Genomic DNA, 20626 nt, shown 5'->3' with positions numbered 1-20626 from the left:
GCCTATCACCCTCACCTTGACCTCCTTCCACCTATCGCATTTCCAACGCCCCTCCCCCAAGTCCCTCCTCCCTACCTTTTATCTTAGCCTGCTGGGTACACTTTCCTCATTCCTGAATAAGAGCTTATGCCCGAAACGTCGATTCTCCTGTTCCTTGGATGCTGCCTGACCTGCTGCGCTTTTCCAGCAACACATTTTCAACCCTGTTATATACACCCATGATACACCAAGTTCTCACAATATGATTGGTTTGAAATTGTCATCACCGTCAGATTTAAATTTAAGTGGTCCTTAGTTTCCAAGCGCCTTTTTAAAATTAAATAGCTGAATTTAATCTGTTGTCTGAGTAAAATGCTGTTTGGGTCTGCTAACTTTGATACAATGTGTTTTTTGATACAATGTGTCAATTTGATCACCTGCAGCTGCTTATAAATATTAATTTTTAAATCTCTGAACACTAAAAAGAACACTATTTTTTAAGGGGACCACGCAATGCTTTCCCCCATTGTACAATTTTGCTACTTTCATACACCAACTTCGCAACATTGAACATTGAAGACCCCTTCTCAATTTCTGCAGCTTTGCCACCCTCATAATGTCTTCCTTGACAAAAAATGTGGAGGAGGTAGGTGATTAGAGTTAAGGCCTCAATCCGATCAGGCAAATCACAAGAGCAGATTTGAGGAGCCAAATGGACTCATCTCTCCTTCTCGCTAATACTCTCCAATTCAGGCAACATCCTGGTAAACCTTTTCTGAGCTCTCTTCAAAACCTCCTTCTCCTTCTGGTAGTGTGGCAACCGAATTAAACACGATGTTCCTAATGTGACCTAACTAAAGTTATATACAGCTGCAACATGACTTGCCAATTTTTATAATCTGTGCCCCGACAGATGCAGATAAGCATGCCATATGCCTTCTTGACCACTTTATTCTCTTATTTTGCCACTTTCAAGAAAATGTGGACATGTATGCCAAGATTCCTCTGCCCTTTAATACTTCTAAGAGTTGTGTCATTTACTGCATACTATTACGACACGGGGTAAACCCCTCTGCCAATTTAAAACCAGTAACACAGAAATGATTTATCCTGTGTAGTAATCTGTGGACATTCGAGAGGCCAAGAGCTGTTTAAAGTAAAAATTAAGAACTTTAAGTCTTAAAGCATAACAGAGAATAATTTACTAACAACTATTTACAACTCCTTCCTCCAACCTATCTTTTACCTTCCCTTTCTACAATACTAGTCCGATAAACCCCTGATTTAGATTTATAAAACAAAACTTCTTATCTCAAAACCAGTCAGCTTTCAGTTTTCTCTGTCTTTCGGTGTCTTCTTTTCTTCTTGGGGATTCTGCTTCACAGGTTACTGATCGATAAAGGTACCTTTAGGAGAGCTATTTTTCTGGGCAATGTGCAGATGTCATTGGCTTGGCAGTTCTCCCAACTGTTCAATTTTCCAAGGTCTTATACCCCCAAAGCATCGGATTGTGTCTTTGGCGTTTAAGATTGTCAATATACTAAATTCAAACTGGTTTAGAGTTTATTACTTTTTTGTGCGCTATGTGTAAACTGATTGGCTGAATTCAAATCTGTTTTTGTCTCTCGCCAACCAATTACCCCAGCTACTCCAATAGCTGGACCACATGTTACATTGTGTCTTATTCAGAACACTTGGTGCTGTCACTGCTAGCTTTTAACTCTCTTAAAGTTGCAGTATAGCTACATCTTCATAACAATGCTTCCTTCCTGCATTAACCATCCAAAATATATAATCTCACATTTGTCCAGATTAAGTTTCATCTGCTATTTCTCTGCCAAGTCTGCAGTCTGTGTAAATCCTGCGGCAATCTTCCTCACTGTCCACAGTTTCCCCCAATGTTTTATCATCCGCAAACTTACTAATCAGACTACTTACATTCCACTTCGAATGTTTACATATATTACAAATAACAGGCATCGCCAGCACTGATCTCTGCGGAACACAGCTGGTTATAGGTCTGAAGTCAGAAAAACACGCATCCATTGCTACTATCTATCTTGTATGAGCAAGCCATGTTGCATCCATCTTACCAGCTCCCTGTGAATCCCATGTGACTTCCCCTCTGTATCAACCAGCCACAACGGACCTTATCAAAGACCTTACTGAAGTCCATGTGGGCAACAAGCATTGCCCCGCCCTCAGCAAACATCTTTGTAACTTACTCAAAAAGCATCACTGGAGTTTGTGAGATACAACCTCCCTAATACAAAGCCTTGCTGCTCTTCATAAATATGTCCATACGTTTTCTGGTTTGGTTTCCCATATTTAAAGAAAATGGTAGCAGCAAGCTTAATAGCAGCAGCTCATACAGAAGATGATACTGGAAAGGCTGGTGTTTGTTTACAGTTCTGAATTGACCTGCATCAAGTGGGCAATGTATGAGGGTAATTGAGAGTTAACCACATTGCTGTGTGTTTGGACTTGCATGTAGCCCAGAACTGGTAAGGTCAGCATACTCTTCTCTCAAAAGGACGTTCATGAACCAGGTTTGATGTATTAGGTAAATGTGAGAAAATGACCGCCAGATTAAAACAAAGAGTTGTGGATGCTGGAAATCTGAAAAAAAAATCAGAAATTGCCAGAGAAACCCAGCAGGCCTGGCAGCATTTCAGGAGAGAATCAGAGTTAACATTTTGGATCCATTGACCCTCGTTCAGATGTAAGTTGCTCGCTGAGCCAGAAGGTTCATTTTCAGACGTTTCTTGACCATACTGGATAATGTCATCAGTGAGCTTCAAGTGAAGCAGTGGTGGTATTGCCCACATTTTATTTATGTTTTCAGGTTTCCTTGAGTTGGTGATGTCATTTCCTGTGGTGATGTCATTACCTGTTCTTTTTCTCAGGAGGTGGCCAATGGGATCCAAGTCACTGTGTTTGTTGATAGAGTTCTAGTTGGAGTGCAGTGCTTCTAGGAATTTTCGCATCTGTCTCTGTTTGGCTTGTCCTAGAATGGATGTGTTGGCCCAGTAGAAGTGGTGTCCTTCCTCATCTTTATGTAAAGATACTAGTGAGAGTGGGTCATATCTTTTTGTGGCTAGTTGAGATTGATGTATCCTGGTGGCTAGTTTTCTGCCTGTTTGTGCAATGTAGTGTTTGTTAGATTTCTTGCACGGTATTTTGTAAATGATGTTTGTTTTGCTTATTATCTGTGCAGAGTCTTTCAAGTTAATTGGCTGCTGTTGAATAAAAGCACTAGTGCTTCACCGGAAGCTCACTAATGATGTTACCTAGTATGGTGATGAAACATCTGAAAAAGAACCTTCAAGCTCAGCGTGCAAGCTTACATCCAGAACCTCAACCTGAGCTACAAATCTTCTCAAAACTCATTAATCCTTCTTCAGAACTGATGGCAGCTAGGACAAACTGGTATTTATGCTGAAGACAAAGGGTTGGGGGGAGCAAAGTAGAGGATAGACAGAGATGACGTCCAGAGACAGACAGAGAGAGAATGGCAGTTAAGAGACAAAGGGATGGAAAATCATATGCTCAGGAGGAAGAAAAGCAGATAATAGGGATTATAAGTAAACAAAAGCAGCCCATGTCATTACAGAGCTTTTGGGATATGGGGGTGGGGAATGGGTGAAAGACATGGAAGATGTTGTACAGGTTCTAAAATTATTGATCTTGCTACAGGGCTGCGTTGCTGCAAGGATTCAGGGAAGCTTAGTGCAAGCATTTCATTTTCCACTTGGAAATCTTGCTGCTTGCAGGACTCAATATCAAGTTCAATAGTTTTAGAACCTTCACATCATACTCCATGTCCCTTCCCACCCGTACAAGTCAGACCTTGTCAGCACACGGGCTGCTTTCAACACAACCAAACCATTTTCACCTACTTACGGTCTCCTTTCATCAACTTTTCTTTCGCCAGAGCATACTATTATACATCTTTTATTTCGCTGTCATCTTCTCTCTCTTTCACTCTCTTATGCACATACTCTCTCTCACAAACACTCGCTCGCTCTCACATCCACACATACTCCCTCTTGTAGTCTCGCACTCTTATTCTCTTCCACTCTCTCTCCCTCTCTCCCTCTCTCTCTCTGGCGTCTATCTCTCCCTATGAACCCACTCCCCACCCTCCACCCCTTATCTTCCACATAAATGCCACCTTTTCTGAGCTACCATTCACTCTGAAGAAGGGTCACTGGACCCAAAATGTTATCTCTGCTTTTTCTCCACAGATGCTGCCAGACCTGCTGAGTTTCTCCAGCTATTTTTGTTTCTATACAGGATAAATTTCTTTTTGTTATATTTTTGATTTATATTTTAAAGGTTCTGCTTATTAGTATTTTCTAGTTTGAAAATGTTTCACTTTGTAGTTTTGTTTTAGTTTGAGCATAACATAAATATGTGACAGATAGTTGTGCAGTATTTGTTTGAGAATGATTCTTTTTATGTATGCAAATCATTACTCACTGGAGAGGATGTAACTTGAACTGCAGTGGTTAATTGCAATTTTATCACACTGTGTGATCAAATCTGTTTGTTAAATTACATTCTGTAATCAAAGATGTGAAATATAACAATTAGACTGACACCAAACATGTGGGAATGGTTAGACTATCTCTGACAAGCAGACTCATTAAAACTGAACAGCTCTATCACTATTAGTTACAAGAGAGAGTCCGACCAGACTTGAAATATTTACTTTGTTTGTCTCTCCACAGATGCTGCCAGAACTGCTGAATTTCTTCAGCATTCTTTGTGTTTGTTTTGTGAGCCATATGACCAGATGTTTCGATGGTCGCATTCAGTTCAGACCATCTCCATCATTTATTCTATCGTTTTCTCTCTTGAACCCTGTTAAGCTGATATTTATCTTCCATGGCACTGCTTTCAAAATGATACTTTTTTCCTTCCTCAAAGAGTTCATGATGTTCTTTTACTGCTACCCTTCTGTACTCCCTGCCCAATTGTTCATTCTGGCACGTCCTTCCTTCCATGGGTGCACGGTTCCCGCTATTGCCCTTTTCTGCAACTGAGCCCTGAATTTCACTGCTTTTATAACATCCAATGCCCCATTGCTTTTTTCACAGTTCATATAGCTTTCCCATTCACTATCCTTCCTCACTCCATTACTCCATATCGCTGTCATCAAAATGCCTTCTATTTTTATAAATCCCCACCCTTTATTGCTGTCCATTTCCATTTTCTTCATTTATTCCTCCTCCGTCTTTCCTCTTGTGTTATTAATCCTTCACCTTTCCCATTGGTGCCATCTCATTTTCTATTGCCCACTGCCCTTGCCATTAACTACTCCCATTCCTGTTAATTTTATCATTCACTCACCCCTTTCTCCTCACTTTTCCACACTGCTGCTCTCACATCCCCTTGAAGTCCATATGCGTTTCCCATTTGCCTGTTGCTATCTGACTGTTGGCAAATGGACCAGACTAGTCTTGTTCCTCCTCACAAATCTGCACCAATGAATTTGCCCAGACTACTGTTCCTGTAAACTGTAACTATATAGCTTTTCCTGGGAGACTTCTTGCTGCTGATCATTAGTATTCCCACTGTTCTCTTTGTTACCACAATTTCAGTGTCTTTAAGAATGACTCTGCCATGTTATATCACCAGTAGGGAGCCCTGTGTGCAGAGAGCACATCTCGAGAAGGTGCTACAATTTATGTTTCCAGTGAATCTTGCTGTCCTGCTGGGAGCATGGGATGATTGAATCATTCCCTCCCATTCATTTCCTTCTGACAGGTTCTCGCTACATGTCAGCAGCCTAGTGGGAGCCAACTGAGACAGATATGAATTTATCATTCCATCAGGAGAGAATCTGAGCTACCTCAAGCTCATTCTCTCATGCTCAATGATGAGTTGTGAAGAAAGATGTTTCAAGGTACATGCTACAACTGAATGGGCAAGAACATGGCAGATAGTATACAACATGGCTAAGTGTGAAATTATCCACCTTGTAGGAAAAGCAGCAATGCAAAGTATTTCTTAAATAATGATAGAATGGGAAGTCCTCATCTCCAAAGGGATCTGCATGTCCTTATTCATAAGTCAGTGAAAGCTAACTCGTAGATACATCAAGCAGTTAGGAAGGCAAAATTATATTTTGGTTTTTATTGCAAAAGAATTTAAGTATGTAAGGAAAGATGTCTCCCTGCAATTTATATAGCCATGAAAAAGTGCTATACAGCTTCCCCAGACCAATATCTGGGATATTGGAATTTTGAGGAGAGATTCAGAAGATTAGAATGTGAGGTAACCTGATTGAAGGAAAGGGAATTCTTAAAGAATTCTACAGATGCTGCCAGACCTATCCTTTTTCTCCAGAACACATAGTTTTTGTTCCGGACTTGCAGCATCTGCAGGTCTTTGTGTTTAAAATTAGAGAGCTCAAAATGTAGGTGCAGGAAGGATGCTTCTGGCTATGAGTACGATATGGGCCAAGAGGTGGTATGTTGTGGTTGGGATTAGGATGTGAGTATATGGTGGCTTGGGCACAAAGCCAAGTGAGACAGTCTCAAAATGAGAAGCTATTGAGAAGTGCGATGAGGAGGAATTTCTTCACTCCAAGAATGTTAACTCTTTGACCTTCTGTACACCAGAGGGCTATGGCAGACAATGCATTGAATATATTTAAAATGGATTGATACATTTCTGGAAATTCAGGCATTCGGTTAAATTCAAGGCATATAGGATTGATGACATGGCTAAAAGATCAATGGTTCAGTTTCAGAGCCATCAAGTATTGTTTCCTTGTTGAGACTAGACTTGTACAGGTTAGTTAATATTTAACCCCTGTTGACTTTACCCAAGAAGCATTGTGTCATAAGTCGTTACATTTGTTGTTTGCGATACTTATTTTTCTATTTACCCATGTAATGAGTGTGCCGCTTAGCGCCAGCATTTATTGCTTGGTCCTAATTGTCCTCGAGAAGGTGATGGTAAGCCACCTTCATGAACCATCATAGCCTATCTGTTGAAGGCCCGTGCTACCATGTTGCCCATTGATCAGATCCAGTAAAGACAGTAGAACGCTGATATATTTCCAAGTTATGATGTTGTGGCACTTGGAGCAATCTTTTGGATGGAAGATTTTCCAGGTTTAGAGATGCTGTCATTGACACATTGGCTTGTCGCTGTGATACACCTTGTAACAATGTAAACAGTTGCCAATCTTTGTGGTGGAGGGAGTGTAAGTTTCACTTTGTGTTCTAACTTTCAGTTCATTTTGAATTAAAGATACTGATCACTAATAAGCCAGATATTACAAACAAACAAATAACTGACATTTGACTTTTCACACAATTTCTAATAATGGCTGAACTAATAATCCTGATGCACCTGGTGGACAATCCGGAATATTGAACACAAATGTGTGATCTCCAAAGGGACTCAGACCTTGAATCATGGAACAGTGACAGGTAGCTAAGCAGTCTAATGTATCCATGCAAGTTTTCTACAATAACAAATCAGACAGAAAATTCCTGTCTGAAAATGTGTTGCTGGAAAAGCGCAGCAGGTCAGGCAGCATCCAAGGAGCAGGAGAATCGACGTTTCGGGCATGAGCCCTTTTTCAGGAATGAGGAAAGTGTCTGCTCTGATCTCTAGCATCTGCAGTTCTCACCTTTCTCCTAGAAAATTCCTGTCATCATGAAGTCAATGTCCAGCTCCTTTTGAAAGCCCCAATTGTAATTTTTAAATTCATTCATAGGATAGGGCTGGACCAGCATTTATTGTCTGTCCCAGTGGAGGAAGTGATGGTGACCTGCTTCTTGAACCTATGCAGTCTGGTTCAATGATATCCACAGTGGCTTGAGGGAGGGAGTTTCAGGATTGTGACCAAGTGGCACCAAGGGGATGGCAATCTATTTTCAGACCTGAAAGGTGAATGGCTTGGAGAGGGTATTGTAGTTGGTGGTATTCCCTTGTATCTGCTGCTTATGTTTTTTTGAGATAGTAGTGATCATAGGAGCCTTAGTGAATTTCTACAGTGCATCTTGTAGGTGGTACCCACTGCTGCTACTGAGTGTTGGTGGTGGACAGAATATATGTTTGTGGGTATGGTTCCAATTAAGTGGGCTGCTTTGTATTGGGTGGTGCCAAACTTCTTGAGTGTTATTCGAGCTGCACTTATCCAGGCTACTAGGAGTATTCTAACTCACTGCTAACTTGTGCATTGGACAGGCCTTGGGAGGGGGGATCAGGAGGTGAGTGGCATAATACTCTACGGTCATAGAATTTTTGTGATGCAAGTGTTTACTTGCTACTTATAGCCCGAGCCTGGACGTGATCCAGGTCTTGCTGTATTTGAACATGGATTGCTTCAGTATTTTGGGAGTCATGAATGATGCTGAACGGTATACAATCATCCCCATTTCTAACCTTGTGATGTAAGGAATATCATTGATAAAGTATCTGAAGATGGTTGGACCAAGGACACTATGCTGAAGTACTCCAGCAAAAGTAACTGACCTCCAACAACCACAACCATTTTCCTATGTGCCAGGTATGACTTCAAGTAACAGAGAATTATTTTTCACTGATTCTGAATAACTTTAAATTTTTTATTAGGAGGATTTAGGAGGTTTGATTAGTAAGTTTGTGGATGATATCAGAATGGATGGTGTAGTTGACAGTGAAGAAGGTTGTCAAAGATTATAAAGAGATCTTGATCAATTGGGACCATGGGCTGAGGAGTGGCAGATGGAGTTTAATTTGGATAAATATAAGGTACTGCATTTTGATAAAGTGAACAGGATTTATACAGTTAATAGTTGGCCCCTGGGGAATGTTGTCAAATAGAGAGACCGAGGGGTTCAGTTTCACAGTAATTTGAAAGTTGCATCACAGGTATACATGTTGATTAAAAAGGTGCTTCGCACACTTGCCTTCATTGTTCAGACCATTGAGTCTAAGAGTTTAGACATCATGTGGAGGTTGTAGAGAGGTTGGCAAGGCCTCATCTGGAGTACCGTGTACAGTTCTGGCCACTCTGCTTTAGGAAGGATATTAATAAATTGGAGAGGATTCAGAAAGGATTTACTAGGATACGGTCAGTATTGGAGTTATAAGGAGATGATGGTTAGAGTCAGAGAATCCCTACAGTATGGAAGCAGGCTTTTCAGCCCATTGGGTCCACACTGACCGTCTAAAGAGGATTCACCTAGAACTTGCCCCTTCTCTTTATTTCCCATAGCTAATTCAACTAGCTGCACAATTTTGGACAGTGGGAGGAAATCTGAGCACCCGGAGAAACTACACAAACACGGGAGAATGTTTGTATAGAGTTTGCACAGTCGCGCAAGGCTGGAATTGAACCTAGGTCCCTGGTACTATGAGGCAGCAGTGCTAGCCGCTGAGCTACTGTGCCACCCATTAGGCTGGGATACCTTTCACTGCAGTGTGGGAGGTTGAGGGGTAACCTTATAGAGGTTTATAAAACTATGAGGGGCATAGATAAGGTGAATTGCAAGATCTTTTCTGAAGTTGGAAACTAAGGGGCATACTTTTAAAACTGACGTAAGGGTCAACTTTTTCACTCGGACCAGTGTCTGGAATGAACTGCCAGAGGAAGTGGTGGATGGAGATAGTTACGACATTAAAAAAGGCATTTGGATAGGTGCATGAATAGAAAAGGTTTGGAGGGATATAGGCTGAATGTAGGCAAATGTAATAGTTGTACTTGGGAAACTTGGTTGACATGGACGAATCCGACCATAGGGTCTGTTTCCATACTATGACCAATAGGATGGTTAATGGCAAATTGAATTTGTCCTACTTTAATGCAGAAGACATACTGTGTGATTTTTTTACATTGTCGGAGAAGAAGTTGTAGCTGTACTGGAACAGATTGATTGGGGGAGTGACAGGTTCTGGAGCACAAGTCTTCAGTACTATTACAGGAATGTGGTCAGGTCCCAAAATCTTTGTGATATCCAGTGCCTCCAACCGTTTTTTAGTATCATGTGGAGCGACTTAAATTGGCTGAAGACAGGTATCTATGGGGACTACTGAAGAAGGCTGAGTTGGATCATCCGTTCGACATTTCTGGCAGAATGTGTTGCATATACTTCAGTCTTGGCTTTTGGATCAATGCGTTAGTCTCTCCCATCAGTGAGAATGGGGATATTTGTGGAATCTCTTCCTCCATTGAGTAGCTTAATTGCCCCCTGTCATTCACAATTGGCAGGTCTGCACATTCAATATTCTATTTGTTGTGGAATCACTTTGATTTGTCCATCATTTGCTGTGTGCTGATTGCTACACAAGTTTAACTTCACCAGGTTGACACTTCATTTTTGTTTTAGGAGTGGCTGGTGCTGATCTAGGGATGTCCTCTTGCATACTTTATCTGCCTACACTACGCTCTTACGTACATTCCAGATTCTAACTGTTCATAGCATTTTAAAAAAAAATGTTTTTCCTCATGTTGGTTCTTTTGGCATTCACTGCTCAGAGAATGGATCGGCCAACTTACCATTTGTTACATAGGATTGATTCTTCGTGTAACTAATTTTTTAGGATTGTTCAGAGGCTTTTGAATCAATAGCATTGTACACACTGCAGTCATGTGCAAGACAGAATCAGATACATTGATTCTAGTGACTAGTTCAGGTTTTTGAAAGCTTTAGTAGATCTGTAGGGTTTTACAGAAGCTTTCAAAATCATTATTCGAGAACTTTGCCACAAAACAACAGATATATTGAGATTTCTTCTCATAAGCTGTGGGTTAAACAAATTTCCAGTGCCACAACTGTGTCAGTTATACATGGGAGAATGAAATGTTAGATTTATGGATAATGTACAGAGTTGTGTTGTTAAATAGCCAGTGTAATGGGAAGGGACAACAGCAAAAGATGCCTGAATGCTGGATGGATGGATGTCAATGCACGGGGAAGGAATGTGAAGTAATGTCTCTATATCTGGAAATAGGCTAGTCAGTAATTTACAACTGATGCCTATCTCTATTGTTCTGATTATGCCATCTTTCACGCCAGTACTTTTGATACGACTTTGCTTTTCCTCAATGAAGGATTCCCTCCTCTGTGCTGAACAATTTGGACCCTTGAAAATGTTTGTTCCATTTCTAGAACTCCTGTTAATCTTCCTTCTCCCTCTGAAAATCACAACAGGGCTCCCTTTGTCCTCAGCAGTTTCCAAACATTATCCTTTGCCATTTTTATCACTGCCAAACACATCCTCTGCTTCACGCCCTCAATATTATCCTGGTTCATTTTTCAATCCCTTCCCATAGTACCTGTAAATACAAACACTGCTCATCGTCATCTTTTTGAAGGCTGTTAGATATAGGCAATAAATGCTGGCCTAGCCAGAGATACCCACTTCTCATGAACAAATGCAAAAAACACAAGAGTTTCTATATTTGCTCTTTAACAACTCATGCCTTCCCACTAATCACAGTCATAAATTCCCCTTTTAAATGAAGTTGACTTGTATTCATCAGCCTGCAACCTGGTTACTGGAGTCATCAGGTGTAGTTTGGGCGGCTGCTTTGTAGATTAGTTTAATTCTTTGACACCACTACCTCTGAGATTGTTGCACTGAAATTTAACATACAAGTTTAAGTTTGTTTCAGACTAGCACTTTGCAGCCTTCAGGATTTGATATTAAATTCAATAATGTTGGATCATCATTTCTGCCACTTTTAGTTTGGTGAACAACTATTTGTGATTTTGATTTTTCTATTTTCACCATCTCGCAACACCTTTTTTGTTTTTTAAGGTTTATCTCATGAATTCTTGTTTCCCTTTCACCATTAACCCATTTGTCCTGTTATCTCTCTTGGCTTCCTTCCTATTATGGACCTTCTCTCTTGTTGTTGGCCTTTGCCCCCCTCTCTCTCTCTCTCTCTCTCTCTTTCTATATATATATATATATATATATATATATATTGCTATTCTCCCATAAACTCTATTAACAGCACTAACCTTTCGAGTTCTGATGAAAGGCATCGACTTGAAATGTTAACTCTCTTACTCTCTTCATGAGCACTGCAGGACCTGCTGAATATTTCCAGCACTTTCAATCTTTTTTTTCCCAATTGACATAAGACTTCTTACAGCAGAGCTAATCAAGTATTGGGATGCATCTGGAGAGTGCTTGATTATAAGCTTTTTAAATGTATGACTGATGAATTGGTATGACCACATTTGAACTACTGCATTCAATTGTGAGCATTTTGCCTTCAGAAATACATTGACGAATTGGCAAAGGTTCAGAGAAAAGTGAAAATGATTATTTCTGGACTTGAAGCACAAAGTTGTGAAGATAGGCTGGCTGAATTGAATTTGTACCCATTGGAGAATGTGAGATTGAGAGGGATGTGATCCAGATCTTTAAATTGCTGAGAGGCATGGATAATGTGGATGTAAGCAGGTTATTAAGTTAAACTGTGATTGCAGAATGAGGGACTGGAATACAAAATTGGCATGCCTCAAGCAAGGCGAGCGAGAGAGAAGAATTTTTACTCCAAAGAGTAGTGTACATACAGAGCAAAGGCTTCTCAAATGTAACTGGTGAAACACTGATAAATTCTCCAGTATGTAACAAAACAAATACCTGTTTATAAATGGGACTGAAGGTTACATGAATGAACATCATTGAACTTTTTGTAATTGCAGAGATGTGATTGTCTGGAGCACAGGACAATGTGGGTGTTGAACTGGAGCTGGGTTTAGCCTCTGAACAATGCCACTGCTCATCTCCATTGTGGAAAAGCTAAATAAGTGAATACATTAACATTGATGTTACTGAGGAACAATTCTTGAGATTGCTTGCAAGTCCCTAGCTTCAACGTTTTGGTAGGCGTGTCACGGGAAAATGACTCATCAAGAAATAACTTTTTTTTCACAATCAGAGGAAATGCTTCACAAGGCTTATCATCATCATTCTGTGTCTTGCAAGGGCTATAAACAGTGAACCTTACTTCTGTCGAGATCCAATATGTTAATTTTTGGAATGTGCATCCTATCTTTCTTCTTATGTTTTCTGTTTTGCTGTATTCTTGCACTTTTCTGCTTCTTCCATTATTCCCTCCCTCTGCGCTCTCTCGCATAAGCTCTTGCTGTGCTTTAGTCTTAGGTACGCAGGAACAAGAGGCCATTCAGCCCCTTAAGTCTAGTCTATCATTCAACAAGTTAATGATTGATATGTACCTCAACTACCTGTTTCTGTTCCGTTCCCTAAATAACCTTATCTAACATTTTTTTCTTATTGATGTCAATCTTGAGAGTGTGTATTGACCCAGGCTCCATAGCCTTTAAGGAGTTAGCAATTTAAAACTTTTTTAGAAAGAACACTCCTGATTTCATTCCTGAAAGACCCGGACAATGAAACAATACCCTATAACTGTTCAATTGAATCCTTTTAATTCATTTAACTATTTTTATAGATTGAAGGCTGATTTAATCAGAAATGTTTCAGAGCCATCTCACAACGTTCTCTTTAAGCCTTCACTTCTAATCAAGCTATCCAGGTATGCCAGACTAGCCAATTGACAGACATTGAAAGAACCATCCTCACCAATCAATCTGTTGGATACACATTTATCCATGACAGTATTGGTATTCTTGTGAAGATAACATTACAAAGTTTATAACTTTGTAATATTAATAACTTCCTCCATTGTGTTGTGTGACACTACCAATGAGATAGATTCAGATCAGGTGCAGTGGTCCAAAACTGGGTATCCATGAGGTACTCGTGTTTGTATCTAATCCTGTTAAAAGGATGCTAAATATCTATGTGTTAAAGGTAACAAGGCAAATAGGTGTTGCAAATGACCAAGGATATTTGACTTGATTAATTATTGTCACATGTATCGGTATGGTGAAAAGTTTTGTTTTGTCTGCAATACAGGCTGATCATGCCATACAAAGTGCATAAGGGTCATAGAACAAAGCAAAGGATGCAATGTTATGGTTGCAGAGAAAGTGTATAAAGAGTGAGGTTAAATTTGAAATTGAGAGATCTATTCAGAAGTCGAATAACTGCGGGAAAGAAGCTGTTCTTGAATCAGTCGGTCCGTGTGTTTAGGCTTTTTTATCTTCAGTCCAATGGAAGAGGTTGGAAGAAATTATGACTGGGGTTGGAGGGATTTTTGATTTTGTTGGCTGCCTGTCTGGAGTTAATGTATGGAAGGTTGGCTTGCGTGATGGATATCTCTCATCAGATTTGGGGCTGACCTTGGATCAGTGAACAATGTACCAAGAATAGCGTGAGGCATACCTCAAGATGAATTGCCAATCTCCTGAAGTCACTGTAGCCGAGCACATGTACAGTGCATCATGGAAATAAGATTCTATAGACAGAGCAAAGCAATCTCATAATCAAAGGACCAGATAAATGCTGAAAAAGTCAATGTTGGAGGTATGTAAAAGTATTTCAGAACACGTGAACTGGATTATGATTTTGTAGACCTTGAGGGATGGCAGTATAGCCTTTGGATTGACGAGTAAGTGAGGTCTATTAATCAGCTTGGGATATAATGGTTTGAAGTGGTAATGATGGTGTCATTTTCATTACTCCTCTGAAATTGATAGCAAGTTCAAAAGTCTGCAAATCTTCGAAATGATCTGCAGATATTTATAAGTTGAATGGAACTGAATTGAATGATATACTGTCACTTGTATTTAACAAATAAATGCAGTGAAAAATGTAATACTTCACCGCAGTCTGGAGCCATTTTGACTTGTAGAAGATATTAAGATATAACATATGAGAGACCTAACTACAAGTAAAAACAGAATTCATCTACCTCCCTCCTTGTGCTCCACTTGACATCGTTGGGGAGGATCTTCACAACAAGCTCTGGACCCACCGGCGTCCCACATCACAGTCCATTTTAGAAGTGCTAATTTGGGCTTACGGCATCGTCACAGCAGAAGCCCAACATCTCCAATTCCAACATCATCTTCTCAATGTTGTCATGCCCATTCCCCTACCGCTTTCCTGCCGCCGGTGCCGGACCCAACCAACTTAAAAGTCAGCAATCCTCAAGTGTCATCTTTTGCCACTGGGCCTACTTTACTGACATTGCTTCGAACAATGTAGCAGCCGCCAGTGTCAATACCAAGTCCTGTGCTTGCCCTTTCACCAACTCCTCTGTTGCCATCTTACCGGAACCTTCTGCCACAAGTCCACACAGGGCTCAGTCACCGCTATTAATGCCGATCCCACAACCAAGCTTTTTGCGCAAAACAAGTGCAAGAAGTAAAAAGAAAATGAGAAAAAAGGGGAAGAAAAGAAACAAAAAGAGCAGGGAGAATGGAAGAGGCCTGAGCTCAGGAGCTGTACTCCACCACCATCTTGAAGATTAAATTGTTGACCGTTCTCCAGAGGATGTAACTCTGTTGAAATTTCTCCAGCATACAACCACACACAATTAGTTTGTGGATACAAACATTTACCTTTGCAATGTAAAAAAACTCTTGGAAAAAGTTGAATCACCTGAATGAGATTTAACTGTATTTGTAACAGTTCAAAATTGCTGCTGAACACTTTCACTGAGTCTTGTCTTTGCAGAATGTTAAATTTCTTCATTATAATAAGAAAAATCCATACTTCATATTTGAAAGTTTATGATATTTTACCCCCGTTCTTAATCTCAACATCATTACTTAGTTTGCTGTTTGCTGAGTGAAATCTGATCATGCTCTTTGCTTCCTGGTTTGCTTTCAGTGAAGATATGTAAGTCTGGAGTGCTAACAGCACTGCTGCTACGCGTCTGGAGATACCCTTGACTAGGCTCCCAATTTAATCTGCTATTACGAAAGAGAATGCATGCTGGAGAGATTGCTTCCATTGCCGTGGGTAACTTCCCTCAGTACCACTGGCAAATGCAATTGCTTCATCACCAGCCACACAATCCAGCCCACTGTTGACCTTTGAGACAGAAATAGTGTCAGAAGGACAGAGCAAGGCAACAGGGAGGTTATTGAGTTTACGATGCTCTCTGAAGACTCTGGGAAGCTGATTCATAATTTTGTAGCTCATTCAAGGTTAGATATTAAGCAAGTGTCTCAATGCATGGAGTGAAGGGGGGCAAGAAAGATGATTAAAAGGTATCACTGAGTGTCATCTTATAGAAGCTCATCCTATAGCTATGGTTGAATAGATCAATGAGAAATCAGAGAATTCTAACATATCAGTTTAGTGATGGGAGAAGAAGTTATTAGCAACACTGCTTTAGTCTCAAGTTATGGATAAGAGGCTCAATAGAAATGAATGGCAGGATAGAGGCATTAGCAGAGGATGGTGTACTTGATCATGTTGAAAGGTGCACAGGTCAAGTAGGTTCAATTCAATGCAGTTATAGTGAATGCTATTTGTGATGTTGACTATGATTGTTATGCTCCTGTTGGAGGTATAGAAATATGGAGAGGTTGAAATGATAAGTTGTGAGAGGCAGTGAAATAAGGGCTGAGAGTAGACAACACTGTTTGAGGTTGATCATGGGTCACAGTTTGCAAGGGAATGCATTTATATTATCTTGCAAAGTGTGGATGATAGTACCCTCTGCAAAGGAGGGGGGAATACCCAAGGAGAGAGAACCATTTGTAATGTTCGCTAAGATGGGAAGTAGGTTAGTCAGTGGAATGGGGTTGAAGGATCAGGAGAAAGTGAGGACTGCAGAAGCTGAAGATCAGAGTCGAGCATGTGGTGCTGGAAAAGCACAGCAGGTCAGGCTGCATCCAAGGAACAGGAAAATTGACGTTTCAGGCATAAGCCCTTCATCAAGAAGGATTCCTAATGAAAGGCTTATGCCTAAAACATTGATTCTCCTGATCCTTGGATGCTGCCTGACGTGCTGTGCATTTCCAGCACCACACTCTTAAAGAAGCAGGAGACAGGTCTTTGGGTCAGATTAGTACAGAGAGAACATTAGAAGAGAAGTAGATACCAACAATAATTTAAATTTATGGAGTGCGTTTAACACAGTCAAGCAAGAGCTTAGGAATTGGGCAAGGGCAGATCCTTGTGGAGAGGGGTTGTTCATTCTTTTTTGGCAAAGATAAGTTGAAATGTAACAAAAGCAATAGATAGTCTCCACTTCATTGGCAAAGAAACTCATGAGCTTCTCACCTGAGGGAGAAGGGAGTTCTCAGAACGGGTTGGTTGTAAAGCAATGGAACCAGGGGCTCACTTTCTCCTGCAGGATTATCTAAAAGCAGTAATAAGGTTGAACAGATTTTGATGATGTTGAGACAAATGTAATGATGGATGGCTAAATTAACAGTTTGCCAGACATGTTTGAGTCTTGTACTTGCATCCACAAACCTAGGAACAGTACTTGGGGAGCATTCAGTATTAGAGATGGTTCAAGAATTACTGAGGAAAGTATTCAGTTGGTTTCTTCCAGAATTGTTTTGCTGATTAAACACAAGTTTTATGACTTCAGTGTTTTGCTTTGCATTTTTGCCACAGAGAAAACATTCCTTTATGTGATTTGATGTCATTAAAATATCTTGACTTGAATTATGGGGACCAAAGTGAAATTCAAATGCCCCAATATTATATTGAATTTGTAATTCTACAAGGGCCTATTGATATCTTGTGATATTCCCATTTAAATCTCTGATGATTGCGTCCTAATTGCTGTTCTTTCCACAGTTAGTTCAGCTGTTTTATTTCAAATGCAGCATTTATTTTATTTATTGTTTCCTCCTCCCTTCTGTCTTGCCAAAGGCACACAACGCAGCAGGAGACGAATAAAACCATCAGCTCTTCAACAAAGTATATTAAGCAGCTCTCGGAAATAGTGCGTGGATCATCCAGGGTAAGTGCAGCTGAAATGTAACAATAACTTAAATATTATGCAAACGAGTCCTGAAACCAAAATGCAATTGCCAGAAAATTAAAACCAGTAAGATTTGCATATAAAATATAATTACTCCTCGTCTTGGCTGTAAGCCATTTTTGACTAATATAGTCATTGGACTTTTACATCCTGAATTATTAATCGACTTTAAATGCAGCTTTCATTAATACATTAAATGGGATTTCATTATTAATATGTAAACTCTGCCATTTGTTTTTGTGGCTGATGTGCCAGAGGTTTTTGGGCACCTTTTTTGCAATAGTGAAACAATGCAGTTCAGATGTGCTAGGTTTTAAATCAAACTGTTTTAATCAGTCTGTAGAAAAACTTAACAGACTTATAGATTTTGATCACAAAACACTTACAGAAAGATCATAGCACCTTAGACTAACAAAATAGAATCTAGTTTATTTATCTAACATTATCCAGTTGCCCCTGGTGATGGCAACTCTGCAAAAGAATTTTGAAGTTGTGAATAAGACTGATCCATGGGTTTTTAGGGGCATTATAACATGGTGTTATTATGTTAACAGTTCATGCATTCGTTGTTCATATGAAATTGTTCAGTATAAGCTACAGTACATTAAAGATGGCATCCCAAACTAGGAACATTGTACCTGTACCAATAGACTCATCAAAGGCAATTCAAGTTCATTGCCATAATTAATTCCACTGTCACAATCAGCAATGCCAATTGCTGGACTGTTATTCTCTAGTGATCATCCCACAGTGATTTGAGTCTGCAAAGTAATGACAGAGAGTATCCTAGGTAAAGATACAGGAGACACTCGCTGCATGCTGGTTACCAGTGCCATAGTGGGAATCCCTGCAAAAAGACTCAGCACAACCTGCGCAGCCGAGAAAGGGTAGGATTCACCCCCCTTGTATCAGGAATAATGACCAGGAACCTATTAAATTGTCATCAAACCCCAAAGAGAAAATGCTGGAGAATCCCAGCAGGTCTTTGTGCCTCTGTTGAGATTTGTTTCTCTCTCCACAGACGATACCAGGCAAGCTTAATTTTATTAGCACTTTCTGTGTTGTGTTGAATTTGCAGCATCTGCAGGACTTTGCTTTTGTAATAGTAAAATGCAGTCTTGTTCATGAATTTCTCTTGGGAAGAACCTTCCTCATTCTGGCCAATGTGTGACACCAGACCCTCAGCAATATGCTGTTCCTTATCAGTGCTTAAAAAAAAAATGGCTCAGCAGCCCACAATGTGAAGGGCAGTAATTGCCATCTTTGCCTGTGATGCTGGCATCCCATGAATAATAACAAATTAATTCCTCCTGCACTTGCTGAAACATGCGTTATGTTGAGGGGTGGGTGGGGGGAATGTGTGTGTGTGGAAGCAGAGAGGTTAGATGTCTTGCCTTATGGTGGCAGAGCTGTTGACCTCAAAGCTGCCTTTTCAGATTTTTAAAAAAGTATATTCAGCAGAGACGAACGATGTTAAACTTGTCAGCTGGCCACCGTGGAAATGTTGTCTCCCATGACAACAGACTTTGACGACTCACTTGCTTTTGAATTTTGCCTTGAGCAGGCAACCAGATCATGAGATGCCTAACCTCCTCCCATTGATGTGCAGCTGCCTTGTATTCAGCAAACAATTACACAGACAGACAGGGAGAGAGAGAGAGAGACAACATTTTGTTTCCTAGATGTTTGAATTCTGTTTTGCATCCTGCAGGGTGCTTGTCTTGTTTGGTCTGAGCACACTGTCTTATTACTTTTCTTTCCCTATTCTCTCACTCATGAGATGACTGACTTGGCAAATTTTCTCTGCCTGAGTCAGGAACTCTTGTTTTTTCTAGTTGTTGGTCTTGTCAAAGCACTGTCTCAGTCCCAAACATCAGTGACCCCTTTTTTTCTGTTGTACCTGCAAGGTTTCTCTGGAAAAATTAACAGGCAAACATTAAACATTATTTCATGCTGCCTTCCACAAAACATTTTTTTTTTCAATTTACCATTTAAAGTTAATTTGAGGTGATTGCAGATATTACTGCTCATCAAACACCGAGTGCCATTCCTGAACTTGAATTAAGGTGATTCCTGTCACCTTTTCATTTTAAGCTACTCTGTCTCTTTGCTGCTCTTGTGCTTCTTGATATTCCAGCACTTTTTGGTGCAAGTATATTGATGTGAGTTGGGCACCTAAAATATTGCCTTCATGATCTATATCACTAACTATGCCATCCCAAGCAATGTATCCTTCCTTTGTCTTCGCATACCCTTGATTTGTTCATAGAATCATAGAATCCCTTCAGTGTGGAAGCAGGCCATTTGACACACTGACTGTCTGAAGAGCATCCCACCCAGGACCCCCCTATCCCTATAATCCTGCATTCCCCAATAGCTAACCCACACGGCCTGCACATGCCTGGACACTATGAGTAATTCACCTTGGCCAATCCACCTAACTTACACAACTTTGGACTGTGAGAGGAAACCCACACAGACACGAGGTGAATTTGCAACCTCATCACAGGCGGTCGCTCAAGGCTGGAATCAAACCTGTGTCCTGGCACTGTAAGGGAGAAGTGCTAACCACTGAGCCACTGTGCAGCCCTGTTGTTATCCCCTTATTTGTGCTAACAGGCCAAAGGTTATAAGCTGATGAACACAAAAGCTGTAAATCAACAGCCCCAATAATGAGCTGAAAATGTGTTGCTGGAAAAGCGTAGCAGGTCAGGCAGCATCCAAGGAGCAGGAGAATCGATGTTTCGGGCATGAGCCCTTCTTCAGGAATGAGGAAAGTGTGCCCAGCAGGCTAAGATAAAA

General features: G+C 40.4%; 1 protein-coding gene across 1 annotated transcript in view; it reads left to right on the top strand.

The window, feature by feature from the left end:
- Positions 1–20626, top strand: part of tsnare1 (T-SNARE Domain Containing 1) — a 596230-nt gene that overhangs the window by 434356 nt on the left and 141248 nt on the right. Inside the window, exon 6 of the mRNA XM_043687537.1 lies at positions 17713–17803. Within this exon, the coding sequence (XP_043543472.1) occupies positions 17713–17803 (91 nt within the window). The remainder of the gene's footprint in view (positions 1–17712; positions 17804–20626) is intronic.

This window comes from Chiloscyllium plagiosum, chromosome 4 (assembly GCF_004010195.1).
Source record: "Chiloscyllium plagiosum isolate BGI_BamShark_2017 chromosome 4, ASM401019v2, whole genome shotgun sequence".
Classification (NCBI taxonomy): domain Eukaryota; kingdom Metazoa; phylum Chordata; class Chondrichthyes; order Orectolobiformes; family Hemiscylliidae; genus Chiloscyllium; species Chiloscyllium plagiosum.
Note: the sequence above shows the minus strand (reverse complement) of the source record. Positions and strands in the feature narration are given on the sequence as shown.